General features: G+C 46.8%; 1 protein-coding gene across 4 annotated transcripts; it reads left to right on the top strand.

The window, feature by feature from the left end:
* The first annotated feature begins 390 nt into the window (after window positions 1–390).
* On the top strand, window positions 391–21,060 carry LOC110504800 (lysine-specific demethylase 3B). Of its 4 annotated transcripts, none has more exons than XM_036969604.1 (24): window positions 391–870; window positions 2,349–2,522; window positions 3,417–3,530; window positions 3,634–3,739; window positions 4,415–4,539; window positions 5,433–5,501; window positions 5,643–6,332; window positions 6,441–7,749; window positions 8,243–8,450; window positions 8,608–8,822; window positions 9,153–9,305; window positions 9,543–9,650; window positions 9,954–10,081; window positions 11,261–11,579; window positions 11,731–11,993; window positions 12,190–12,456; window positions 15,749–15,920; window positions 15,998–16,219; window positions 16,402–16,521; window positions 17,403–17,426; window positions 18,464–18,603; window positions 19,548–19,724; window positions 19,966–20,100; window positions 20,293–21,060. In XM_036969604.1, the coding sequence occupies exons 1-24, from the start codon at window positions 706–708 to the stop codon at window positions 20,371–20,373; spliced, it is 5,484 nt and encodes a 1,827-aa protein (XP_036825499.1). In that variant the 5' UTR covers window positions 391–705; the 3' UTR covers window positions 20,374–21,060. The 4 variants fall into 4 exon arrangements, with proteins under 4 accessions (XP_036825499.1, XP_036825498.1, XP_036825497.1 ...); XM_036969602.1 differs by having other exon boundaries at window positions 392–915; window positions 11,264–11,579; XM_036969600.1 differs by having other exon boundaries at window positions 392–915.
* Window positions 21,061–21,385: the final 325 nt, after the last annotated feature.

Genomic DNA, 21,385 nt, shown 5'->3' with positions numbered 1-21,385 from the left:
GAGAGCAAAAGGTAAAAAATGACTGCTTCTGAACACTGTGTGTCTGCTTTCTACAGAGCATACCGCATCTCTGTTGTGTCCAGACAGAAATCATTTTGGTCAGGAAAAAATAAATAAAATCTTTGGATTTACGTTTTAGGCTAAATTTATTTTTTTCTCACCAGATATCCAGACACGTTGGCTGCGTTTATAAAGGCAGCAAACTTCTGATCTTTTTTTCCAATAATTGGTCTTTTGACCAATCACATCAGATTTTACGCAAAAGAGCTGATCTGATTTGTCAAAATACAACTATTGAAAAAAATATCACAATTGGGCTGGCGGTGTGAACTCAGCATTTTACTTGGCATTATTCCAGATGAAACAGGTTATGTGTAGTGCCTGATATGAACCAGCATGAGTCGCTGTCGCAATTCACACGCTTGCTATCGCCGCAGTGGAGCCTTGTACGAGGAGTGCGTTTGATTGTTGAGAGCCTCAATGGCGGATAGAGCGGGACAGTAGCTTTGAGGACAATAACATCTCGGTACTTCTCTATTTGTGGCGTGACTTGATCGGCCGCGCATGCAGCAAAGTTGCGGTAGTTGAGGCTTAAATCTGTCACATAGGCGGATATAACCTGACTAGCTAGCTAAGTGCATCGGAGTTCTCAGCAGAAATACAGCGAAGGAAGTTTATATTTCAATTCATGGTGGCTAGTTAAATATGGGGGACTCTCTTGAACTGATTGGGAAGCGACTTCTACTGCTCCTCAGCGATGGAAGGTCCGCAGCCGGACCCGAAGCGGAGCAGTCCACTTGGACTCGCGAATGGCTCCGGGGGACCGTCCGGGCTGTCAGCGTCATAGGTTTGGCCAGCCCAGGGGTAGAGGTGAGCGGAGGAGAGGCGACAACAACAGCAGCTGCGGGGCTGACGGTCAGTGTTTACATGTGAATAAAGACAGCTGACGTTACCTAACAAGCTAATAACCTGACTACGTATTTAACGAAACTGATTTAAGCAGAATAATACAAATGTCGCCGGTTGTCTGGGTTTTGCTGGTATTATCTAGCCAAATAATTTTAGCTACTAAAATATAGTCAATCGGGGGCCGCTGTGTTTCGCTTGCCTGATAGCAGCGGCCTCCATAATTTATCCCGATGATTTTGGGCCTTTGACATATTTTCTTCCCAACTTGTTATCTAGCTTACCAACTTTAGCATAGTATCCAGAATTAAAATCACGTGCCATAGCCTCATTAAAATGTTCATGTCAGTCTAATAGGTTTGCATGCTTTAAATAACCAAATGTCGGCTATATATGGTTTCGGGATATGTAGCTAACGTTAGGCCGAACAGTAGTTTAGCCGGTGTAATTTGTTGATGCATGCATTATCTTGCATGCATTATCTTGCATGATTTGATGACAAAGCAGACATGCACCAACGCAATTGCCAAATCCAGATTTTAGAAAGGGACTGGTGTTGCATGGAGTAGTTAATCCAGATTATGCGATTTTCAAGGAAGTCTCCAGGACCATTCTTAGAAAAAAGCTTTTTAACAGGTGCAGATGGTTGCTACCGACACCTCAATGCTCTCCACTCAGCCCCAGCTCTTGTTCTTGTTTCTGTTATGTGTCTACTGTCTTTGGGGTGGGCTGGTTGATGTAACTGGCTGTAAATGTGTTTTTGTTTTTGCATGGACTAGCCTCTGTTTGTATCGATCATCATAATTAACACCAAGTATTCTCTGCAGCTTCTCAGGTCTTGGTAGGAGGGCACTCTTCAAGGCACAGCAGTTGTTGATCCTCTCACAGATCCCCACAATTAAAATCCGATAGACTGTACTATTTGGCTTTGTATGCAGAGTGAGTCAGCAAGTTACACATTTAAAATGGGCTTTTGCTTACAACTATATATTGCCCCTTGAGTAAAGCATTAACCCATATAAATGCAATCCATTGTTACATTGTAATCCTCATCAATAAAGTTGCTCTAGACTACTAATTGACATGAGGGGTTAATGAGAAAGGGAGACTGGTTTGGAATTGACAAGCCTATTTGTAATGATTGACCTGTCTTCCTGATAGAGATGGCCTTGCTTAGACTTGGAGGAGTAGATGGGCTGTGTTTGTGACCCAGTGCTGCCTGGGCTCTGCTGACTATGATCCTACCAAGGCCTGTCCTGCTGTCTGCCTGTAGCCTGCCTGCCTTTGGCTTCTGTTTTCCCATCAACCAAATACTGTGTTTGTCTTACCTCTGCTATTTTGAAAATGGCCTCTGAACCTAGCCTAAGTTAATATAGCTAGTCTAACAGAAACGCACCACTCTCCCACCATTTTCCCCCTCCATTTTCTCCCTCATCCTGTAGGTGTTTGTGGAGTTTGAGGACTGTGCGTGGCGCAGGCGCTCCTGGGTACAGGTGTATGGGGAGGAGGTGAGAGCTGTACTGGTAGAGAGTGCCATTGTCTGGGCTAACTGCAGTCAGCCCAAGCAGAACCACCCTGCAGCTGGAGTAACCTCTGGGACAGCCTGGCCAGCTCTGGTGAGTAGCAACCTCACTGGGTTAGGATTGACCTAATCTCCCCTGGAAAGATTATGGGTGTAAACTGAGAGAATCAGTCAGGAATGAATAGGATGTGCAGGGTAAGAGGAACTATTGTTTTCTTTGCGCATTATTTTTGCTACTGTGTTCTCTCGTGAATACACCCCAGATCATGCTGATGGTAACTGGTCCAGGGCCAGATCGGTTGCTTAGCTCATCATGTTATCGCCACAACAGGATTTGGTAAACCCTAATTCCCAGTTAACCCAGAAATAAAGACTCACATAATGGGTCAGCTGGTCGAATTTCAATTCTGGGCCCAAACATGTTAAAAGAATGAGGAGTTCATGTCTCTCTTTGCACTTTTATGGGCCGAATGTCCTCTCTCCTTCCGAAATATGCTAACGCCTGCGAAATTGTAATCTGTCCAAATAACTGGAGATGAAACGCCAAAACTACTGTTTCTATTGGACAGATTCCGGTGAATGCCCCTGGTGGAGGAGGGTATTGGGTGATGGTTAGTTCACAGAGGGTGTGTGTAATATGTATGCTCTCTCCTCTCACCAAACCTTGCTGGCTCCCTAAGGCACACCTGCACCTTGAAGTGAGGCCAGACCAGCTGGTGGAAATGCAATGGTCCTAGCAGGGGATGTCTTTAGGTCCTGTTAGATTTACACAAGAAGAAGACAACACACACACCAACCTGCTGCTCTTTTCTATCGTACAGTTCAACATGGACGCTTTCATGGTTTGCCAGATGATAATATCATTAGCGATATCAAACACTCATTCTCCAGCCACTCCACCATTTAAACCAGATGGGAATGTTATATAATATCTCACCCTTCAAATGTAGTGGCTCCTGTCCTAGCAATGTTCCTCTTCCCCTGCTAGGCGTTCCGGTGTCTAGTGGACCGTGTGGGTCTTGGTTCCCTTGTCCCAGTAGAGTTCTTTGGGAGCAGAACCCTGGACTTCCTCCCTGATGGGAATTCACTCCAGAGATTTGAGGTGGGCTTACATTGCTCAATGTCGTGTGTGTCAACTTTCATCTGATGTGTGTATTATACACTGAGTGCGTTATCACTGTGTGTCATGGTCTTTCCCTTTGTAGACAGCGAAAGACGTGAGGCACTCTCTCCTACTGGAGCAGCCTTCTCTGCAGGCTGCAGTTTCCAGCTGGCACAGTGACTTTGAGCTGCAGGAGATCCTCAGGAAGGGTGAGTCTATTAGACTATGAAATGACTAGAAACCTATTGTACTAATGACCTGTGTATGGTGCACTTTGACTTTCCTCCTGCTTTCATGCTCACCCATGTTCTCCTACACTGCACTCCTCAATATGGTTCTTTGCTAGCCTCTACTCTTCAATACTGGGCTTTGCTTGCCTCTACTCTTCAATACTGGGCTTTGCTAGCCTCTACTCTTCAATACTGGGCTTTGCTTGCCTCTACTCTTCAATACTGGGCTTTGCTTGCCTCTACTCTTCAATACTGGGCTTTGCTTTTCTCTACTCCTCAATACTGGGCTTGGCTATCCTCTACTCCTCAATATGGTTCTTGGCTAGCCTCTACTCTTCAATACTGGGCTTGGCTATAGCCTCTACTCCTCAATACGGTTCTTTGCTAGCCTCTACTCTTCAATACTGGGCTTGGCTAGCCTCTACTCCTCAATACTGGGCTTGGCTAGTCTCTACTCCTCAATACGGTTCTTTGCTAGCCTCCACTCTTCAATACTGGGCTTGGCTAGCCTCTACTCTTCAATACTGGGTTTGCTAGCCTCTACTCCTCAGTACTGTTCTCTCTTCCCACTTTTCAGTCCCACCATAATATCCTTCTGGCACACTGCACTAGGTGTAGGAGTCTTTAACCCTTGTCTTGCTGGTGTGTCTCCAGGCTCCTACACCGTCCAGGGCCGGAAGGTTCAGGTGTACCAGTGTGAGTTTGAGGAGCACTGGGCCCTGGGCTTGGTCTCTCGGCACGACCCCAAATCACACATCATGGAGATCACCATGGACCAGGTACACACACACTGCCTGGATTTGCTTTTACCTCTTTGGATGTGTTGTTAATGTAACAGATGTGTTGATAGTAGTTAGCTACATGTTGTTAATGTAACAGATGTGTTGATAGTAGTTAGCTACATGTTGTTAATGTAACAGATGTGTTGATAGTAGTTAGCTACATGTTGTTAATGTAACAGATGTGTTGATAGTAGTTAGCTACATGTTGTTAATGTAACAGATGTGTTGATAGTAGTTAGCTACATGTTGTTAATGTAACAGATGTGTTGATAGTAGTTAGCTACATGTTGTTAATGTAACAGATGTGTTGATAGTAGTTAGCTACATGTTGTTAATGTAACAGATGTGTTGATAGTAGTTAGCTACATGTTGTTAATGTAACAGATGTGTTGATAGTAGTTAGCTACATGTTGTTAATGTAACAGATGTGTTGATAGTAGTTAGCTACATGTTGTTAATGTAACAGATGTGTTGATAGTAGTTAGCTACATGTTGTTAATGTAACAGATGTGTTGATAGTAGTTAGCTACATGTTGTTAATGTAACAGATGTGTTGATAGTAGTTAGCTACATGTTGTTAATGTAACAGATGTGTTGATAGTAGTTAGCTACGTGTTGCTAATGTAACAGATGTGTTGATAGTAGTTAGCTACATGTTGTTAATGTAACAGATGTGTTGATAGTAGTTAGCTACATGTTGTTAATGTAACAGATGTGTTGATAGTAGTTAGCTACATGTTGTTAATGTAACAGATGTGTTGATAGTAGTTAGCTACATGTTGTTAATGTAACAGATGTGTTGATAGTAGTTAGCTACGTGTTGCTAATGTAACAGATGTGTTGATGGTAGTTAGCTACATGTTGTTAATGTGCCAGATGTGGTTTTCTAGGGAGAGGAGACTCAGGTGGTGGATCCCCGGGTAATACATGTGATGCTGGCTGAAGATCACTTTGATGAGGTAAGTTGGATGAAGGATACAGTCCCATTCCTCTCGTCTAGCTTTTGTTTTAAAGGATTACATTTTTTGGTTGACTTGGGTAATTGTTCTGCACACCCTTATCTAATCCCTTTACATTGATCTCTTCCTCTCCTCGGTCAGAAAGGGAAGAATGCTCGACGGAGGAAGGAGAGCGATGGAGGGAAGGGCGAGAGCGGCCGTAGACGGAGGACAGCCTCGGAGGGCGAGGAGGACATGACCCTGAAGCGCTTTAAGGGTTCGGGAGAGGGAGCAGCAGACGGACAGAACGGGAGCGGCTCCACCAAGGCCTCTGAAGAGGGAATGGTGACATGGGGAGCAGAGTTAGCAGGAGGAGGACGCAGAGTGAACAGCAGTTCCTCTGAAGTCACACAGGTTTATGCCTCCCCGAACAGCACTTCCTCCCAGATGGACCAATCAAACACTCCGCCTCGCTACACCAAGGAGAACGGACGTGCCCTCTCCACACAAGACAGACAGGGGTCTGCTGACTCCACCACCACAGCCACCCCCACTCCACCCCCCCTCAAACAAGCCCCCTCCCCCTTCTCCAACACTTCCTTCCCCTCTCTGGGCCAGATGCCCAGCCTGGTCCCTGGAGCTTTGGCCCCAAAGCCCTCCCCAGCAGGACCCACCCTAGAGAGAGAAGAGCCATCCCAGTCTACCAACCCCAAGATGGCTGCCCTAGTCTCCCCAGGCCCGGTGACCATCTCATCCCCATCTCAAGCCAGTGCTCCCAGCGTGGCTCTCTCTGCCTCCCTTGGCTTCAGCCCCAAACCCCCTGTCTGGAAAGGAACAACCAACCAGTCGGAGGTGAGTTGGTAACACTTTACATGACCTTGGTCTTATACCTTTCATAGTATTTACTAACCATCATTGTTCTGTCACTAATATCCTGTATTTCTTCCTCCTGCTCTTCAGGGCTCTAAGACTCCCATCCTGGCTGCGGCTGGGTTCCGTCTTCCCCAGTCCAAGCCTGCTGGGGCTTCCGTGTTCGGAGAGGTGAGCTCCAAGACCAGCGCTTCCTCCAATACACCGTCAGCCTCCCAGGACTCCTCTAGACCCTTCGGATTTGCCTTTGGAGGCACCAAGAACAACAAGGCCCAACCGCAGCAGCAAGACCAGAACTTATTCTTCCAGTGTATGACGGGTCAGAAGACTGGCCAGAACCCTGGTGGTCCTAACCAGAACCAGACTCCAGGTCAGAGCCAGTCTAAGGACACCAACTACTTCACAGCAGTGTCAGAGAGCTTGAGTAAGAAGCCTCCTAGCCTGTTCAAGCCCTCTGTTCTGGCCCCGGCATCAGCTGGCCTGTTTAGCTCAGCTACAGCTTCTCTCAAAGAGCAGTCCAAAGTGCCTGAGACCCAATCGGCAGGCAACGGAGTGCTCAACAATAATTTTGCTGTGGACAAACTCTCACCTTCCTTCAGCAGTGGCTCTGGGGGGATGAGGTGTTCTGGTCTGGTCATGGGGGCGATGGACACCCCAGCTCTGGGTGGTGCTAACAACAGGAGTGGCACTAACGGTGTCGCGGTGGGCGGCTTTGGCACCAAGACAGACAGCCACCAGAACCTGTTCCTCCAGGGCTCCAAGGAGCCCTCCAACCCCTTCCTGGCCTACGGGGAGAAGCTCTCCCACAGTCCCTTCAGTGGCAAACCAGCCCCTCTGGAGCCTGAGACCCTGGGCCCGTCTTCAGCTCCGGAGAGCAAATCCAACCTGTTCACCATGGTCGAGCTGCCCAAGGGCATTCTGTCTTCCCCCTTCGTCTCCCTCTCAGCTGCCGCTGCCTCCAGTTCTTCCTCCCCAGCCCCTGGCTTCACCCAGAGGCCCCAGTCAGTAACCTCCTCCAAGCCCAAGGAGAGTTCCTCCACAGGAGATCAGGGCTCCTCAGCTGAGGGTGGTTCTCTGGATGACCGACCTAGCTCCACCTCAGGCTTCCCCATGTTTGGGAGTGCAGTCGCTGGAGGGAGTGGTGAGAATGCACCCATGCCTTTTGACCAGGGCCAGGCCCAAAAGTTTGCCCTGGAGGAGCGAGGTCAGGCATCTAAACGTGACTCTGACTCCAGCGACAACAGCGACCTGTCGGACCTAAGTGAGACAGAGGAGGGTCTGGAGAGGGGCCATGCACCTGGGGGCCTCGTGGGGCCCGTCAAGGAGGGAGCCATGCTGCTGCAGAAGGGTAAAGGGCCCGGGGTGGCCAAGAGCCGGCCACGCAACAAGCCCTTCAAAGGTAAGACCTGGAGCCTCAGGATATTAGCAGTATGTAAATGAGATTCTCCATCATGCACGTAACATGTCAGTCATCAATATCATTCCATTTTGGTCAGGATCATGAAACATTAATAGGTAGACTCAGAGAAATGATGTTGCCACGAGCAGCACCGCAGATATTGAGATGAGCGAGATAAGACTTCACAGACACACAGTCTCACACAGTATCTGTGCGCGGGATCGCTTCACGCCGTTTAGAGTGGTAGCCAGGGAACCAAAACGGCAGAGGAGTTGAGCCTCCCGCTTCAACGCTCTTAGTTGTTGTGGAAATTGACCCACTATGATGTTTACTTTCTGCATCTACGTCATATCGCTGAGTCTACCTTTTAACAAGATTGATGGTAAAGTTGTTGTTTGGACTACCCCTTCCTGCACTCATGAATAGGTTGTCATTGCATGGTTTTGTAGCCCTTCATGATGTAAGGTACTCTTTGGTCCTTTGTGTCGTCCAGTGGGCCAGTCAGTGCTGAAGGACGTGACTAAGGTGCGTCGTCTGAAGCAGTCAGGAGAGTCATTCCTGCAGGACGGTTCCTGTATCAACGTGGCGCCACACCTCCACAAGTGTCGCGAGTGTCGCATGGAGCGCTACAGGAAGTACCGGGAGCAGGAGCCTGACGACGACGACCCCAACGTGGCCTGCCGCTTCTTCCACTTCCGCAGGTACATGTGTGTATGAGAGATGGGTTGTGAGGTGTATCCTCTTCTATGTAATGCTACAATAAGGTATATCAGTCATTTCATCAACCACCGTCATCTCAAACGTTTTCTACACTCTCGTCTGCACTCATCTAACTTTAAACCTTTTCCCCCTACCCAGGCTGGCATTCACACGTAAGGGCATTCTGCGTGTGGAGGGCTTCCTGAGCCCCCAGCAGAGCGATGCCATGGCCATGGGACTGTGGCTTCCCTCGCCGTCCGTACAGGAGGGCCTGGACCTGGACACCTCCAAGTACATCCTGGCCAACGTGGGAGACCAGTTCTGTCAGCTCGTCATGTCTGAGAAGGAGGCCATGATGATGGTTGAGCCACACCGTGAGTAGTCTGACACTTGTTCAGTGTGTGTAGCCATGTATTTTTAATGTTGGTGTGTGTTTGTCTCATTATTTTCTCCCCATCACTTCTTTATTGTTTAAACCAAGATTTCTGTGACGGTTAACATGACTGGGCAGGCACACTGCTGCAGTGGATTCACTAGGAAGCTAACGGGGAGGGACCTACCTGAATTTGTCCAATTGAAACTCTCGTTTTCCGTTGCAAAGTGTTTTGCTACAGTGTGCATTAATAAATAAACCCATGCTGTTTTGCATTGGTTTCAGTGAGGTGACTTGTGCTTACCTTGTCTGTCTGTCTCCTCTTCTACAGAGAAAGTGGCGTGGAAGCGTGCGGTGCGCGGTGTCAGGGAGATGTGCGACGTATGTGAGACCACTGTCTTCAACATCCACTGGGTCTGCAGGAAGTGTGGCTTCGGGGTGTGCCTGGACTGCTACCGGCAACGCAGGAACCGCCCTATGGAGGGTGAGAGTCAGAATTACATCCTGGAGTCTTTATAACATTTTGCATTGTGGATTGTAGGATCTCTATGGTGACTCCACACACAGGGACGGATTGGGGCATGGTATTGTCCAGTTCGACTACGTACAGTGATTGGCCTGGACTGCTCTTTCAGTGACTATGTTTTTGAAGAAGTGAAGATTGAGCTGAAGGGAGTGTGTGTGTATAAATTAATCATCCATCACATGTTTTGTCTCTCAGAGGTGGACGAGGGGCCTGATGACGAGGTGTTCTCCTGGTTGAAGTGTGTAAAGGGCCAGAGACACGAGCCTCAGAACCTCATGCCCACACAGATCATACCTGGAACTGGTAACATCATCATAACTATAGGAGCTTTGAACTAGGGCCTGGAGTCTTTCCTGCTTCGGGTCCATAAATGTTTTTTAGAATAAGACTACTGATCTAGGATCAGTTTTTCCCTTTTATGAATCAGATTATGGACAGGGAGGACCTGATCCTAGATCAGCATTCCTTCTCTAATATGCTTTGTGGATACGGGCCCATGTCACATAGTCTGGAAAAACTCCCAGCCCGAACTTGACATCCAACATGTGTTGTATCTTTCTCATTAATTCATCCCATGTTGACTTCTCTCTGTTCTCTCTCCCACAGCTCTCTATAACATAGGGGATATGGTGCACTCAGCCAGGGGCAAATGGGGCATCAAGGCAAACTGCCCCTGCACCAGCCGGCACCACAGGCCCCTAGTGCGCCCTAGCGCCCCCAATGGCATCTCACAGGTGCTGCATCTTTGTTTTTTCTAATGTTGTACCAAGAGACAGAATATGTATAACATTTATACATCTATACAGCGCATTCGGAAAGTATTCAGACCCCTTTACTTTTTCCATATTTTGTTACGTTACAGACTTATTCTAAAATGGATTTAATTACATGTTTTCCTCACCAATCTACACCCAATTTCCCATAATGACAAAGTGAAAACAGGTTTTTAGAAATTTTTGCAAAGTTATAAAACAAAATACCACACAAAACATAATACTTACGTAAATAAAGTCAGACCATTTGCTATGAGACTTGAAATTGAGCTCGGGTGCATCCTGTTTCCATTGATCATCCTTGAGATGTTGCGACAACTTGAATGGAGTCCACCTGTGGTAAATTCAATTGAGTGGACATGATTTGGAAAGACACATACCTGTCTATATAAGGTCCAACAGTTGACAGTGCATGTCAGAGCAGAAACCAAGCAATGAGATCAAAGGAATTGTCTGTAGAGCTCCGAGACAGGATTGTGTCGAGGCACAGATCTGGGGAAGGGTACCAAAAAATGTCTGCAGCATTGAAGGTCCCCAAGAACACAGTGGCCTCCATCATTCCTAAATGGAAGAAGTTTGGAACCACCAAAACTCTTCCTAGAGCTGGCAGCCTTGCCAAACTCAGCGATCAGAGAAGAATGGCCAGACGGAAGCAACTCCTCAGTAAAAGGCACATGACTCCCCGCTTGGAGTTTGCCAAAAGGCACCTACAGGACTCCGATCATGAGAAACAAGAGCCTCTGGTCTGATGAAACCAAGATTGAAATCTTTGGCCTGAATGCTAAGTGTCACGTCTGGAGGAACCATGGCACCATCCCTACGGTGAATCATGGTGGTGGCAGCTTAATGCTGTGGGGATGTTTTTCAGTGGCAGGGACTGGGAGACTAGTCAGGATTGAGGGAAATATGAACGGAGCAAAGTCCAGAGATCCTTGATGAAAACCTGCTCCAGAGCGCACAGGACCTCAGACAATTTCATACATTATAGAATAAGGCTGTAGCAAAATGTGGGAAAAGTCGAGGGGTCTGAATACTTTCCAAAAGCACTGTACATAGTTCTCACTTGTTTTACGTGTTGGTTGTCATGGGGCATTATTAGTATACAGTATAATGCTAATATTTCCTTTTTTGATGTCCCAGCAGTCTGCTGTCTCTTCTAGCACGGGGAGCAGTGGTAGTGGACCAATCACAGGTGGCGGGGGTCCAGCGGGTTCAACCACTCCTAAGCCAGAGGGGGCGGAGATGACAGTGGTCAAAACAGAGCCTACTTCCACCACAACGTCAGAAGGGGGAGGAGGGGTTGATACTAATGGGGCCAACCATACCAGCGCCACCCCAAACCCTGCCCAGACCCCCACCCCCAAAGACCCTCGCCCCTCCACGGGTGAGGGAAACTCCACCGCCTTGCACTGGTTGGCAGACCTTGCCACTCAGAAAGCCAAGGTGGAAGACACAAAAGGTGACTCCATCTTATCTCTCTGTACTCTCAGTTCTACGTCATATTCTGGACGGTACTCTCGACATTTATTGTACATGTGTTTAATATGAGATGATCTGTGAGGTATCTAACCATCTTCTAACCTTGTCTCCTCTCCTGTCCACCCCTCCAGATTCTGGGTCGATGCGCTCTGTGATGGGCCGGGACACACGCTCTCCCTTCGGCCTGGACTCGTTCAGCGCCCTGTCCAAGCCTTCGTCTTCCTCCTCCAGTCCTAAACTGTTCAACAGCCTGCTGCTGGGCTCCAGCAACAGCCAGCCCAAACCAGAGGGCTCCAGCCTCCGAGACCTGCTCAACTCTGGACCCGGGAGGCTCCCCCAGGGCCCCGGAGACTCTGGAGTAACCTTCCCATCTGTCTTCTCCACCTCAGTAGCTGTGAGTGTCTGTCAGCTTACCACAGTAACTAAGATCATTCAGAATGCTCATATTAAAGGGCCATTCCAGAATTCATAGAATCTACACAGAGTTCTAGTTTGTGTCCCAAATGGCACCCTATGCCCTATATTGTGCACTATTTTGGCCAGAGCCCTAGGGCCCTAGACTGCATGTCTAACCCCTCCTCCTCCATCAGGGGGACAAGTTGAAGGGCAGCCTGCCTAACTTCCTGGACCATATCATCGCCTCGGTGGTGGAGACCAAGAAGGCGGAGGGCCGTCGTTTGGGGGAGGGCGGCAGTGAGCTAGGCGGGGTTGGCCGTAGGGACGGGGTTATGGGCCTCAGCGTGCTAGACCCCCACACCTCCCACTCCTGGCTCTGTGACGGACGCCTGCTCTGCCTGCAGGACCCCTCCAACACCAACAACTGGAAGATCTTCAGAGAGTGTTGGAAACAGGGCCAGGTGAGAGAGACCTTTCTGGGGGGGGTAGAGAAGAGTTTGTAGTAATATGGTGTGTGTAATATGTAGTAGTGATGCACCGATATGACATTATTGGATATATATATTACAGTGGGGCAAAAAAGTATTTAGTCAGCCACCAATTGTGCAAGTTCTCCCACTTAAAAAGATGAGGCCTGTAATTTTCATCATAGGTACACTTCAACTATGACAGACAAAATGAGATTTTTTTTCTCCAGAAAATCACATTGTAGGATTTTTAATGAATTTATTTGCAAATTATGGTGGAAAATAAGTATTTGGTCAATAACAAAAGTTTATCTCAATACTTTGTTATATACCCTTTGTTGGCAATGACAGAGGTCAAACGTTTTCTGTAAGTCTTCACAAGGTTTCCACACATTGTTGCTGGTATTTTGGCCCATTCCTCCATGCAGATCTCTAGAGCAGTAATGTTTTGGGGCTGTTGCTGGGCAACACGGACTTTCAACTCCCTCCAAAGATTTTCTATGGGGTTGAGATCTGGAGACTGGCTATGCCACTCCAGGACCTTGAAATGCTTCTTACGAAGCCACTCCTTCGTTGCCCGGGGGGTGTGTTTGGGATCATTGTCATGCTGAAAAACCCAGTCACGTTTCATCTTCAATGCCCTTGCTGATGGAAGGAGGTTGTCACTCAAAATCTCACGATACATGGCCCCATTCATTCTTTCCTTTACACGGATCAGTCGTCCTGGTCCCTTTGCAGAAAAACAGCCCCAAAGCATGATGTTTCCACCCCCATGCTTCACAGTAGGTATTGTGTTCTTTGGATGCAACTCAGCATTCTTTGTCCTCCAAACACGACGAGTTGAGTTTTTACCAAAAAGTTTTATTTTGGTTTCATCTGACCATATGACATTCTCCCAATCTTCTTCTGGATCATCCAAATACTCTCTAGCAAACTTCAGACGGGCCTGGACATGTACTGGCTTAAGCAGGGGGACACGTCTGGCACTGCAGGATTTGAGTCCCTGGCGAAGTAGTGTGTTACTGATGGTAGGCTTTGTTACTTTGGTCCCAGCTCTCTGCAGGTCATTCACTAGGTCCCCCCGTGTGGTTCTGGAATTTGTGATCATTTTGACCCCACGGGGTGAGATCTTGCGTGGAGCCCCAGATCGAGGGAGATTATCAGTGGTCGTGTATGTCTTCCATTTCCTAATAATTGCTTCCACAGTTGATTTCTTCAAACCAAGCTGCTTACCTATTGCAGATTCAGTCTTCCCAGCCTGGTGCAGGTCTACAATTTTGTTTCTGGTGTCCTTTGACAGCTCTTTGGTCTTGGCCATAGTGGAGTTTGGAGTGTGACTGTTTGAGGTTGTGGTGTCTTTTATACTGATAACAAGTTGAAACAGGTAACGAGTGGAGGACAGAGGAGCCTCTTAAAGAAGAAGTTACAGGTCTGTGAGAGCCAGAAATCTTGCTTGTTTGTAGGTGACCAAATACTTATTTTCCACCATAATTTGCAAATAAATGCATTAAAAATCCTACAATGTGATTTTCTGGATTTTTTTTTCTTATCATTTTGTCTGTCATAGTTGAAGTGTACCTATGATGAAAATTACAGCCCTCTCATCTTTTTAAGTAGGAGAACTTGCACAATTGGGGGCTGACTAAATACTTTTTTGCCCCACTGTATGTAGTATTGGTGGTGTGAGTAATATGTAGTATTCGTGGTGTTAGTAGTAGTGATGGTGTGAGTAATATGTGGTGGTAGTAGTATTGATGGTGGTGGTGTGAGTATTATGTGGTGGTAGTAGTATTGATGGTGGTGTGAGTAATATGTAGTAGTGATGGTGTGAGTACTATGTGGTAGTAGTCGTGTGAGTATATGGTGGTAGTATTGATGGTGATGGTGGTAGTAGTATTGAGGGTGGTGGTGTGAGTAATATGTAGTAGTATTGGTGATGTGAGTAATATGTAGTGGTGGTGGTGTGAGTAATATGTGGTGGTGTGTCATACTACCTCATGCAGCGTGACACATCTCCTTTCGCAAAGTTGATCAGGCTGTTGATTTGTGGCCTGTGGAATGCTGTCCCACTCCTCTTCAATGGCTGTGCAAAATTTCTGGATATTGGTGGGAACTGGAACACGCTGTCGTACATGCTCAATTGATGTATGGTGATTTATGGGACATTGTCAGCTTCCAGGTATTGTGTACAGATCCTTGCGACATGGGGCCATGTATTATCATGCTGAAACATGAGGTAATGGTGGCGGATGAAGGGCCTCACGATCTCATCACGGTATCTCTGTTCATTCAAATTGCCATCGATAAAATGCATTTGTGTTGGCTGTCCATAGCTTATGCCTGCCCATATCATAACCCTACTCTGTTCACAGCGTTGAAATCAGCAAAACTCTCACCCACACAACGCCATACATGTCCCCATACATGCCATCTGCTTGGTACCATTAAAACCGGGAAGACCACACTTCTCCAGCATGCAAGTGGCCATCGATGTGGAGCATTTGCCCTCTGAAGTCGGTTACGATGCCGAACCGTAGTCTGGCCAAGAACCTTGTGAACAATGTTAACTCGAAATGACACAACGACAAGGTTCCAGTTTAACAAAGTTTACTATACCGTATGAACACCCTCAAAGGTCGCTATTACACTCAAGGCCAGGTCCATCAACGACTAGACTTCCTGCGCAGGCGCACTCTGGACTGAGTGATAGCCCCGTAATAACAGAAATATTGGGATACTTAAAACATGAACTTAACAATGAGCATGCAGATGAGCTGCCCTGTGAAGGTTCCAAATTCTCTAAAATTATGTTGGAGGCAGCTTATGGTAGAGAAATGAACATTTTAGGTTCTCTGGCAACAGCTCTGGTGGACATTCCTGCAGTCTGCATGCCAATTGGACGCATCTTCAAAACTTGAGACATCTGTGGCATTGTGTTCTGTGACAAAACTGCACATTTTAAAGTGGTGTTTTATTGTCCCCCAGCACAAGGTGCACCTGTGTAATGATCATGCTGTTTAATCATTTTCTTGATATGCCACATCTGTTAGGTGGATGAATTATCTTGGCAAAATGAGAAATTGTCACTAACAGGGATGTACACAAATGAGAGAGAGGTTTTTGTGGGTATGGAGTTATTTTACTTCAAAGAGCAAAGGAGACGCACTTCGGCAATATGTACATTGTTACGCCATGCCATGTAATAGATTAGTTGGAGAGGTTTGGAAGAGGGGGGATGTGCAGTGTGAGAGAAGCTGATTGTTTGAACCCTTTCCCCCCTCTCTAGCCGGTGCTGGTGTCTGGTATCCATAAGCGTCTGAAGGGGGCTCTGTGGCGGCCTGAGGCCTTCAGCGAGGAGTTTGGGGACCAGGATGTTGACCTGGTCAACTGTCGGAACTGTGCCATCATCTCTGACGTCAAGGTTCGAGACTTCTGGGACGGCTTCCAGATCATCTCCAGTAAGTAACAGGATCATTCATTCGTTCATCCATTTATTCACTGACTCATTCACTCACTCATTTCTCTCTCTTTCCAGAGCGTCTGAAGGGTAGTGATGGTCAGCCCATGGTTTTGAAGCTGAAGGACTGGCCTCCTGGAGAAGACTTCAGAGACATGATGCCCACACGGTTTGATGACCTAATGGACAACCTCCCCCTCCCAGAGTACACTAAGAGAGACGGCCGTCTGAACCTGGCCTCCCGCCTGCCCAACTTCTTTGTCAGGCCAGACCTGGGGCCTAAGATGTATAATGCTTATGGTGAGAGAAACCCGACAGACTAACACTGGGATCCCATAGCTGGTCAATAGATAGCTAGTTAGCAGTAGCTCCAATGGCAGTATCTCTGATTTTGATCTATCCTTCTTTCCATTTATCACAACCCCCTCACATCTCTTTCTCACCACTATCATCCGGCTTTGTCCTGTCTTCCTCCCTCTCAGGTCTGATGGAGACAGAAGACCGGAGTGTTGGCACCACCAACCTGCATCTGGACGTGTCTGATGCCGTCAACGTTATGGTGTACGTGGGCATCCCTGAGGGAGAGGGAGACCACGTCAAGGGTGAGTAGGACCAACCCACTCTCACACAGTGAGGTAGAACACACAGCAGAGCAGACACATTACAGCATTGACGTACATTGGGCTATACAATGTAAGTGTTAGCATGGCTAGCAATTTAGCACAAGTGTCCATTTCTTACTAAGTGCATTTCTATATCAAACCGCTATATCACACTGCTACTCACACACAGACATCAGCACCTCCATCCAGCAACACTCATTAATGATTGAGACTTTTCTGTATGGTACGTTAATGGTTGTCCTGGGATCTTTGTCCTTGGACAGTCATGGTTTTATTCCATTGTTTTTCAGGAGTATCATTATGACAGATTTAAACACCTTACATCTAAAGAAAGTGTCAATTTTTTGTTTTTTTTTGTTTTTATTAATAAAAAAAAGGGCTGACAATATTTGGAATGATATTAAAACCAGTCCTGTATAATTGGGTTTGAGAAGCTCCCAGATATTTTAAAGGAATGTCGATAGGTTGACCAAGATCAAATACTGTCCCATTGAACTAAGAAAAGGAAGCCATTCCTCAGCATTGAGACAGAACAATGGTGTAAATGTTCCATTTTAGCCTGTCGTCAGGCACTCCTGTGGCCTCTCCCAGGTTTCCCACCCTGTGCCTGTATCCACAAAGCATCTCCGGTGTGCTGATCTATATAATCTCATTCATTATGATCTAAAAGGCAAAACTGATCCTAAATTGGCACTCGTACTCTGAGATGCTTTGTGGATATGGACCCTGGACTATATCACTGGAGGCCTCTGACAAGCCCAATGGGAGTTGCCCCCCCATGCATCAATGGACAGGATTATGGTAGAAAGACCCTCCCATGGGTCTCGCATGTTGATTGTGTGAACATTTGTTGTTCACAGAGATGGATATCGCTGGATGTAAAGGTCTGTGCAATTTTATACCATTATCACCTCTTTAGCATGGCCTTCTTGACTAACACCCCCCTTTTCTCTCCTCCGCTACTCCCCCATCCCATGTCCTTTCCCACATGGGGTCGGGGCCAGAACACTACAGGGGTGCATCAATTTAAAAGCCTTTGTGGTTTATCTGTGGTCTGAGTTGGGTCTTTCTGTGGTCTTCTACCCTGTGTAGACCTTCATTAACCCTCGGATAGTCAAACTCTGTTTAAAGCCTTTAAACAACTTATTATTGTTAATGTTTTACGCTGGTAGACGCTAGTAGATTTTTCATGTTTTGCATCTTATGTTGTCTGGGGTGACGGGTGTTCTGGCTTTGACTGTTGGAGATGGGCATCTAGAGATGCCTAGCCTGGAGGAAAGTCTGAGCAAATAAACTCACGCATTTAGTTGTGCCTGCACCCGCATTTAGTTGTGCCCGCATTTAGTCCCGCCCATCTCTCCCTCGCCCACATGCAGGCAACTTGTCCTATGGCTCTGGGGGTCATTTGTCCAAGTGGCCAGAAAGTGAATAATACATGTAGTTCCACTAGTGTAATGTTTTAGTCCCGTTCCTCATTAGCCATCAATGTTTTTTTGATTCGTAATATATAAGCAACTCTGTCTCAAATGGCTTAGCAAGAAAGGTACAGTTCCCCTGCCAGCTCAGTGTCCATCTGATTCTGGGTGATGACTCAGCACTTAACCTGACTGCATTTGGAATGACACCCTATTTCCCATGTGCTGCACTACTTTTGACTAGGGCCACATACTGTTATGATCAAAATGGGGTACTATTCGGGGGAATAGAGTGTCCCTTTGAGATGGCACCTCATGATTCTGACATAGTGAAGCAGCATTTCTCCAAGTTAGAACGTGTAGTGTTTTCTCTCCTGTGCCCACAACCTCAGGATGTCAATGTGTGATGTTTAGTTTCTTCTTTCCTCCATCCTTCCCTAAGAGTTCATGCTCACTCCGAGACTGCCCATGTTTGCTCATCCCTGTCTGTCTGTTTGGTCCTGCAGAGGTGATGACCACCATCGAGGAGGGTGATGTGGATGAGATGACCAAGAGGAGGGTGTATGAGGCCAAGGAGAAGCCCGGGGCACTCTGGCACATCTACTCTGCCAAGGACGCCGAGAAGATCCGCGAGCTTCTCCGCAAGGTCAGGGTTCACCATCACCACATTCATTGTAATGTATATCTGAACATTCATTTTCAGGCAATGTATTATATCTGGGATATTTTCAGGGAAGAAACTAAAATGGTTGCTTGGCCTTTTTTTTGTAGTTCTACTGTTCCCATGAGAAATGTGATTTTAGTATAAACCTACAGTAGGGTAACTCTCCAGGAACAGGGTTGGAATATAAACCTACAGGAGGCTAGCGCTCCAGGAACAGGGTTGGAATATAAACCTACAGGAGGCTAGCGCTCCAGGAACAGGGTTGGAATATAAACCTACAGGAGGCTAGCGCTCCAGGAACAGGGTTGGAATATAAACCTACAGGAGGCTAGCGCTCCAGGAACAGGGTTGGAATATAAACCTACAGGAGGCTAGCGCTCCAGGAACAGGGTTGGAATATAAACCTACAGGAGGCTAGCGCTCCAGGAACAGGGTTGGAATATAAACCTACAGGAGGCTAGCGCTCCAGGAACAGGGTTGGAATATAAACCTACAGGAGGCTAGTTCTCCAGGAACAGGGTTAGTGTGGACCTACAGGATGGTTGGAGAGCCCTGATATAGGAAATAGGGTGCCATTTAGGACACACAATGTCTCTCTGATATAGCATGTTACTTAAGCAATAAGGCCTGAGGAGATGTGATATATGGGCAATATACCACGGCTAAGGGCTGTTCTTAGCCACAGCCTTTAGCCGTGGTATATTGGCATATATTCCAAACCCCCAAGGTGCCTTATTGCTATTATAAACTGGTTACCAATGTAATTAGAGCAGTAAATATGTTTTGTCATACCTGAGGTGTACGGTCTGATATGACTGCTGTCAACCAATCACCACTCAGGGCTCGAACCACCCTGTTAATAATATCCTTTACCATTAGTGTCAATATGCTTTACCATTAGTGTCCCCCCCCTCTGACTGTGTCAGGTGGGTGAGGAGCAGGGCCAGGAGAATCCGCCGGACCATGACCCTATCCACGACCAGAGCTGGTACCTGGACGGGGTGCTGCGCAGGAGGCTGTATGAGGAGTATGGTGTGCAGGGCTGGGCCATCGTACAGTTCCTGGGTGACGCAGTCTTCATTCCTGCCGGGGCTCCCCACCAGGTGGGTACTAGGGGAAACACTGGACGTAACAGGGGAGGTTTGATAGACGTTTTGGGTTGTTTAATGGTTACATAGGGACAGAGGGTACACTTGTGGTTTTCCTTTTGGTGTATAATATTTATACTCTTGCTTCTCTCATTCACACACACACACACGTTCTCTCTGTCACGACACCTCTCACACTCTTTCAAAAAACACATTTTTCACACGCTACCCTCTTGTCTCCTGGCTGTCCCCCCAGGTCCATAACCTGTACAGCTGTATCAAGGTGGCGGAGGACTTTGTGTCTCCTGAGCACGTGAAGCACTGTTTCAGACTGACCCAGGAGTTCAGACACCTGTCCACCACACACTCCAACCACGAGGACAAGCTGCAGGTACACTTCGTCTGCCTCCCGAATGGTAGCCTATGTAGTGCACTACTTTTGACCAGGGCTCTGCTCAAAAGTAGAGCACTAACTATGCCGCCACAAATGTATAGGTCATTGCTGTGAGAAGGAATGAAGATTTGAATTGATTATCAATCAGCAACGTATTGTTGTAATTTTGATGGGATCTCTGTTCTCTAGGTGAAGAACATCATCTACCATGCCGTAAAGGACGCTGTGGGGACACTGAGGGCCCATGAACCCAAGCTAGCACGCTCTTAGAGCCCTCCACACACAATCTGCAGTGACAGAATAGAGTAGGTGTCGGTGTGCAGAAAGGGAGGGGGGGGGGGGGGTCTATAGTCATTGCTGTTATGGCACGCTCTACACGACTTAGTTGTTTTCCAATTGACTTCTGATCAACTCTGTATTTAAGGTCAGAGCGGGTCCTGTTTGTGTGTGTGGAAGAGAAGGGGAGCATGTGATGTGAGCTGACGTGCCGTTAGAGGGGGTTCAGCTTCTGTGTAGCGTCTGACTAAATGTGAGCACTGGGCTGTTATTTTTTTGCGATAACCGTTCACCTGTTTTTGTAGATAATTTTTTAAAATCTGTTTTCCTTCCACCTTCAGTGGTGGAATTGGGACATTTGAAAGAAACAAGCATTGAAGGAAACTAGACCAAAAGGTTGTATTTTTTGTTTTTCTTTTCAATTAAAAGGGGGGGGGGGGGGGGTTGGGTAATTCAAATTGTCTTTGAATGCTTGACAGAGTTGCTTAGAGAAACGTCTCCATTGGTTTGGTCACTTGTTGTCCCAAGGTTTGAATAGATTAACTGCAGACTTCAAAATGTTGTACAAGAATCACGATTCCAACTGAACAGAAACAACTGGCCGTTAAGTGTATCAATATATATATATTAATGATATTAGCAGTCTGTTTTGATTTTTCAAAATAAAGTTGACAAACAGTACAATTGATTGGTGTCTTAATTTCACCTGATTCATACAACTGTTTTTGTCATTTATTGCTGAACACGTCATCACATCGTAATGCTTATGGATCAATAGGGGGAAAAGTGTCCCCAAATGCGCTTCAGACCAGCTTTAACAAAAAGTGAATCAGGTGCTTGACTGAGGGACTTAAATCTAAAAAATATTCCTTACACTATCCAGGAATATAACAAAAAAGGAGAGCTCTGTTTCTACATTGATCTGATAAGTTTATTATGTTTCGGTGTAATCGCCTTCATCAGGGCCGTCGATAGGAAAGGGTGGGAGGCATCTATAAGCCTATAG

The sequence above is a fragment of the Oncorhynchus mykiss genome, chromosome 31 (genome assembly GCF_013265735.2).
Source record: "Oncorhynchus mykiss isolate Arlee chromosome 31, USDA_OmykA_1.1, whole genome shotgun sequence".
Classification (NCBI taxonomy): Eukaryota; Metazoa; Chordata; class Actinopteri; order Salmoniformes; family Salmonidae; genus Oncorhynchus; species Oncorhynchus mykiss.
The sequence above is the reverse complement of the archived record's forward strand: the minus strand, read 5'-3'. Positions and strand labels throughout refer to the sequence as shown.

Excerpts from the sequence above, each read along its gene's own strand:
- LOC110504800 (XM_036969600.1), top strand. The coding sequence starts at position 706 with ATGGGGGACTCTCTTGAACTGATTGGGAAGCGACTTCTACTGCTCCTC. Across the intron at positions 3,531-3,633 it reads ATTCACTCCAGAGATTTGAG|ACAGCGAAAGACGTGAGGCA; the intron begins GTGGGCTTACAT and ends TTCCCTTTGTAG. Across the intron at positions 16,220-16,401 it reads TAAGATGTATAATGCTTATG|GTCTGATGGAGACAGAAGAC; the intron begins GTGAGAGAAACC and ends CCTCCCTCTCAG.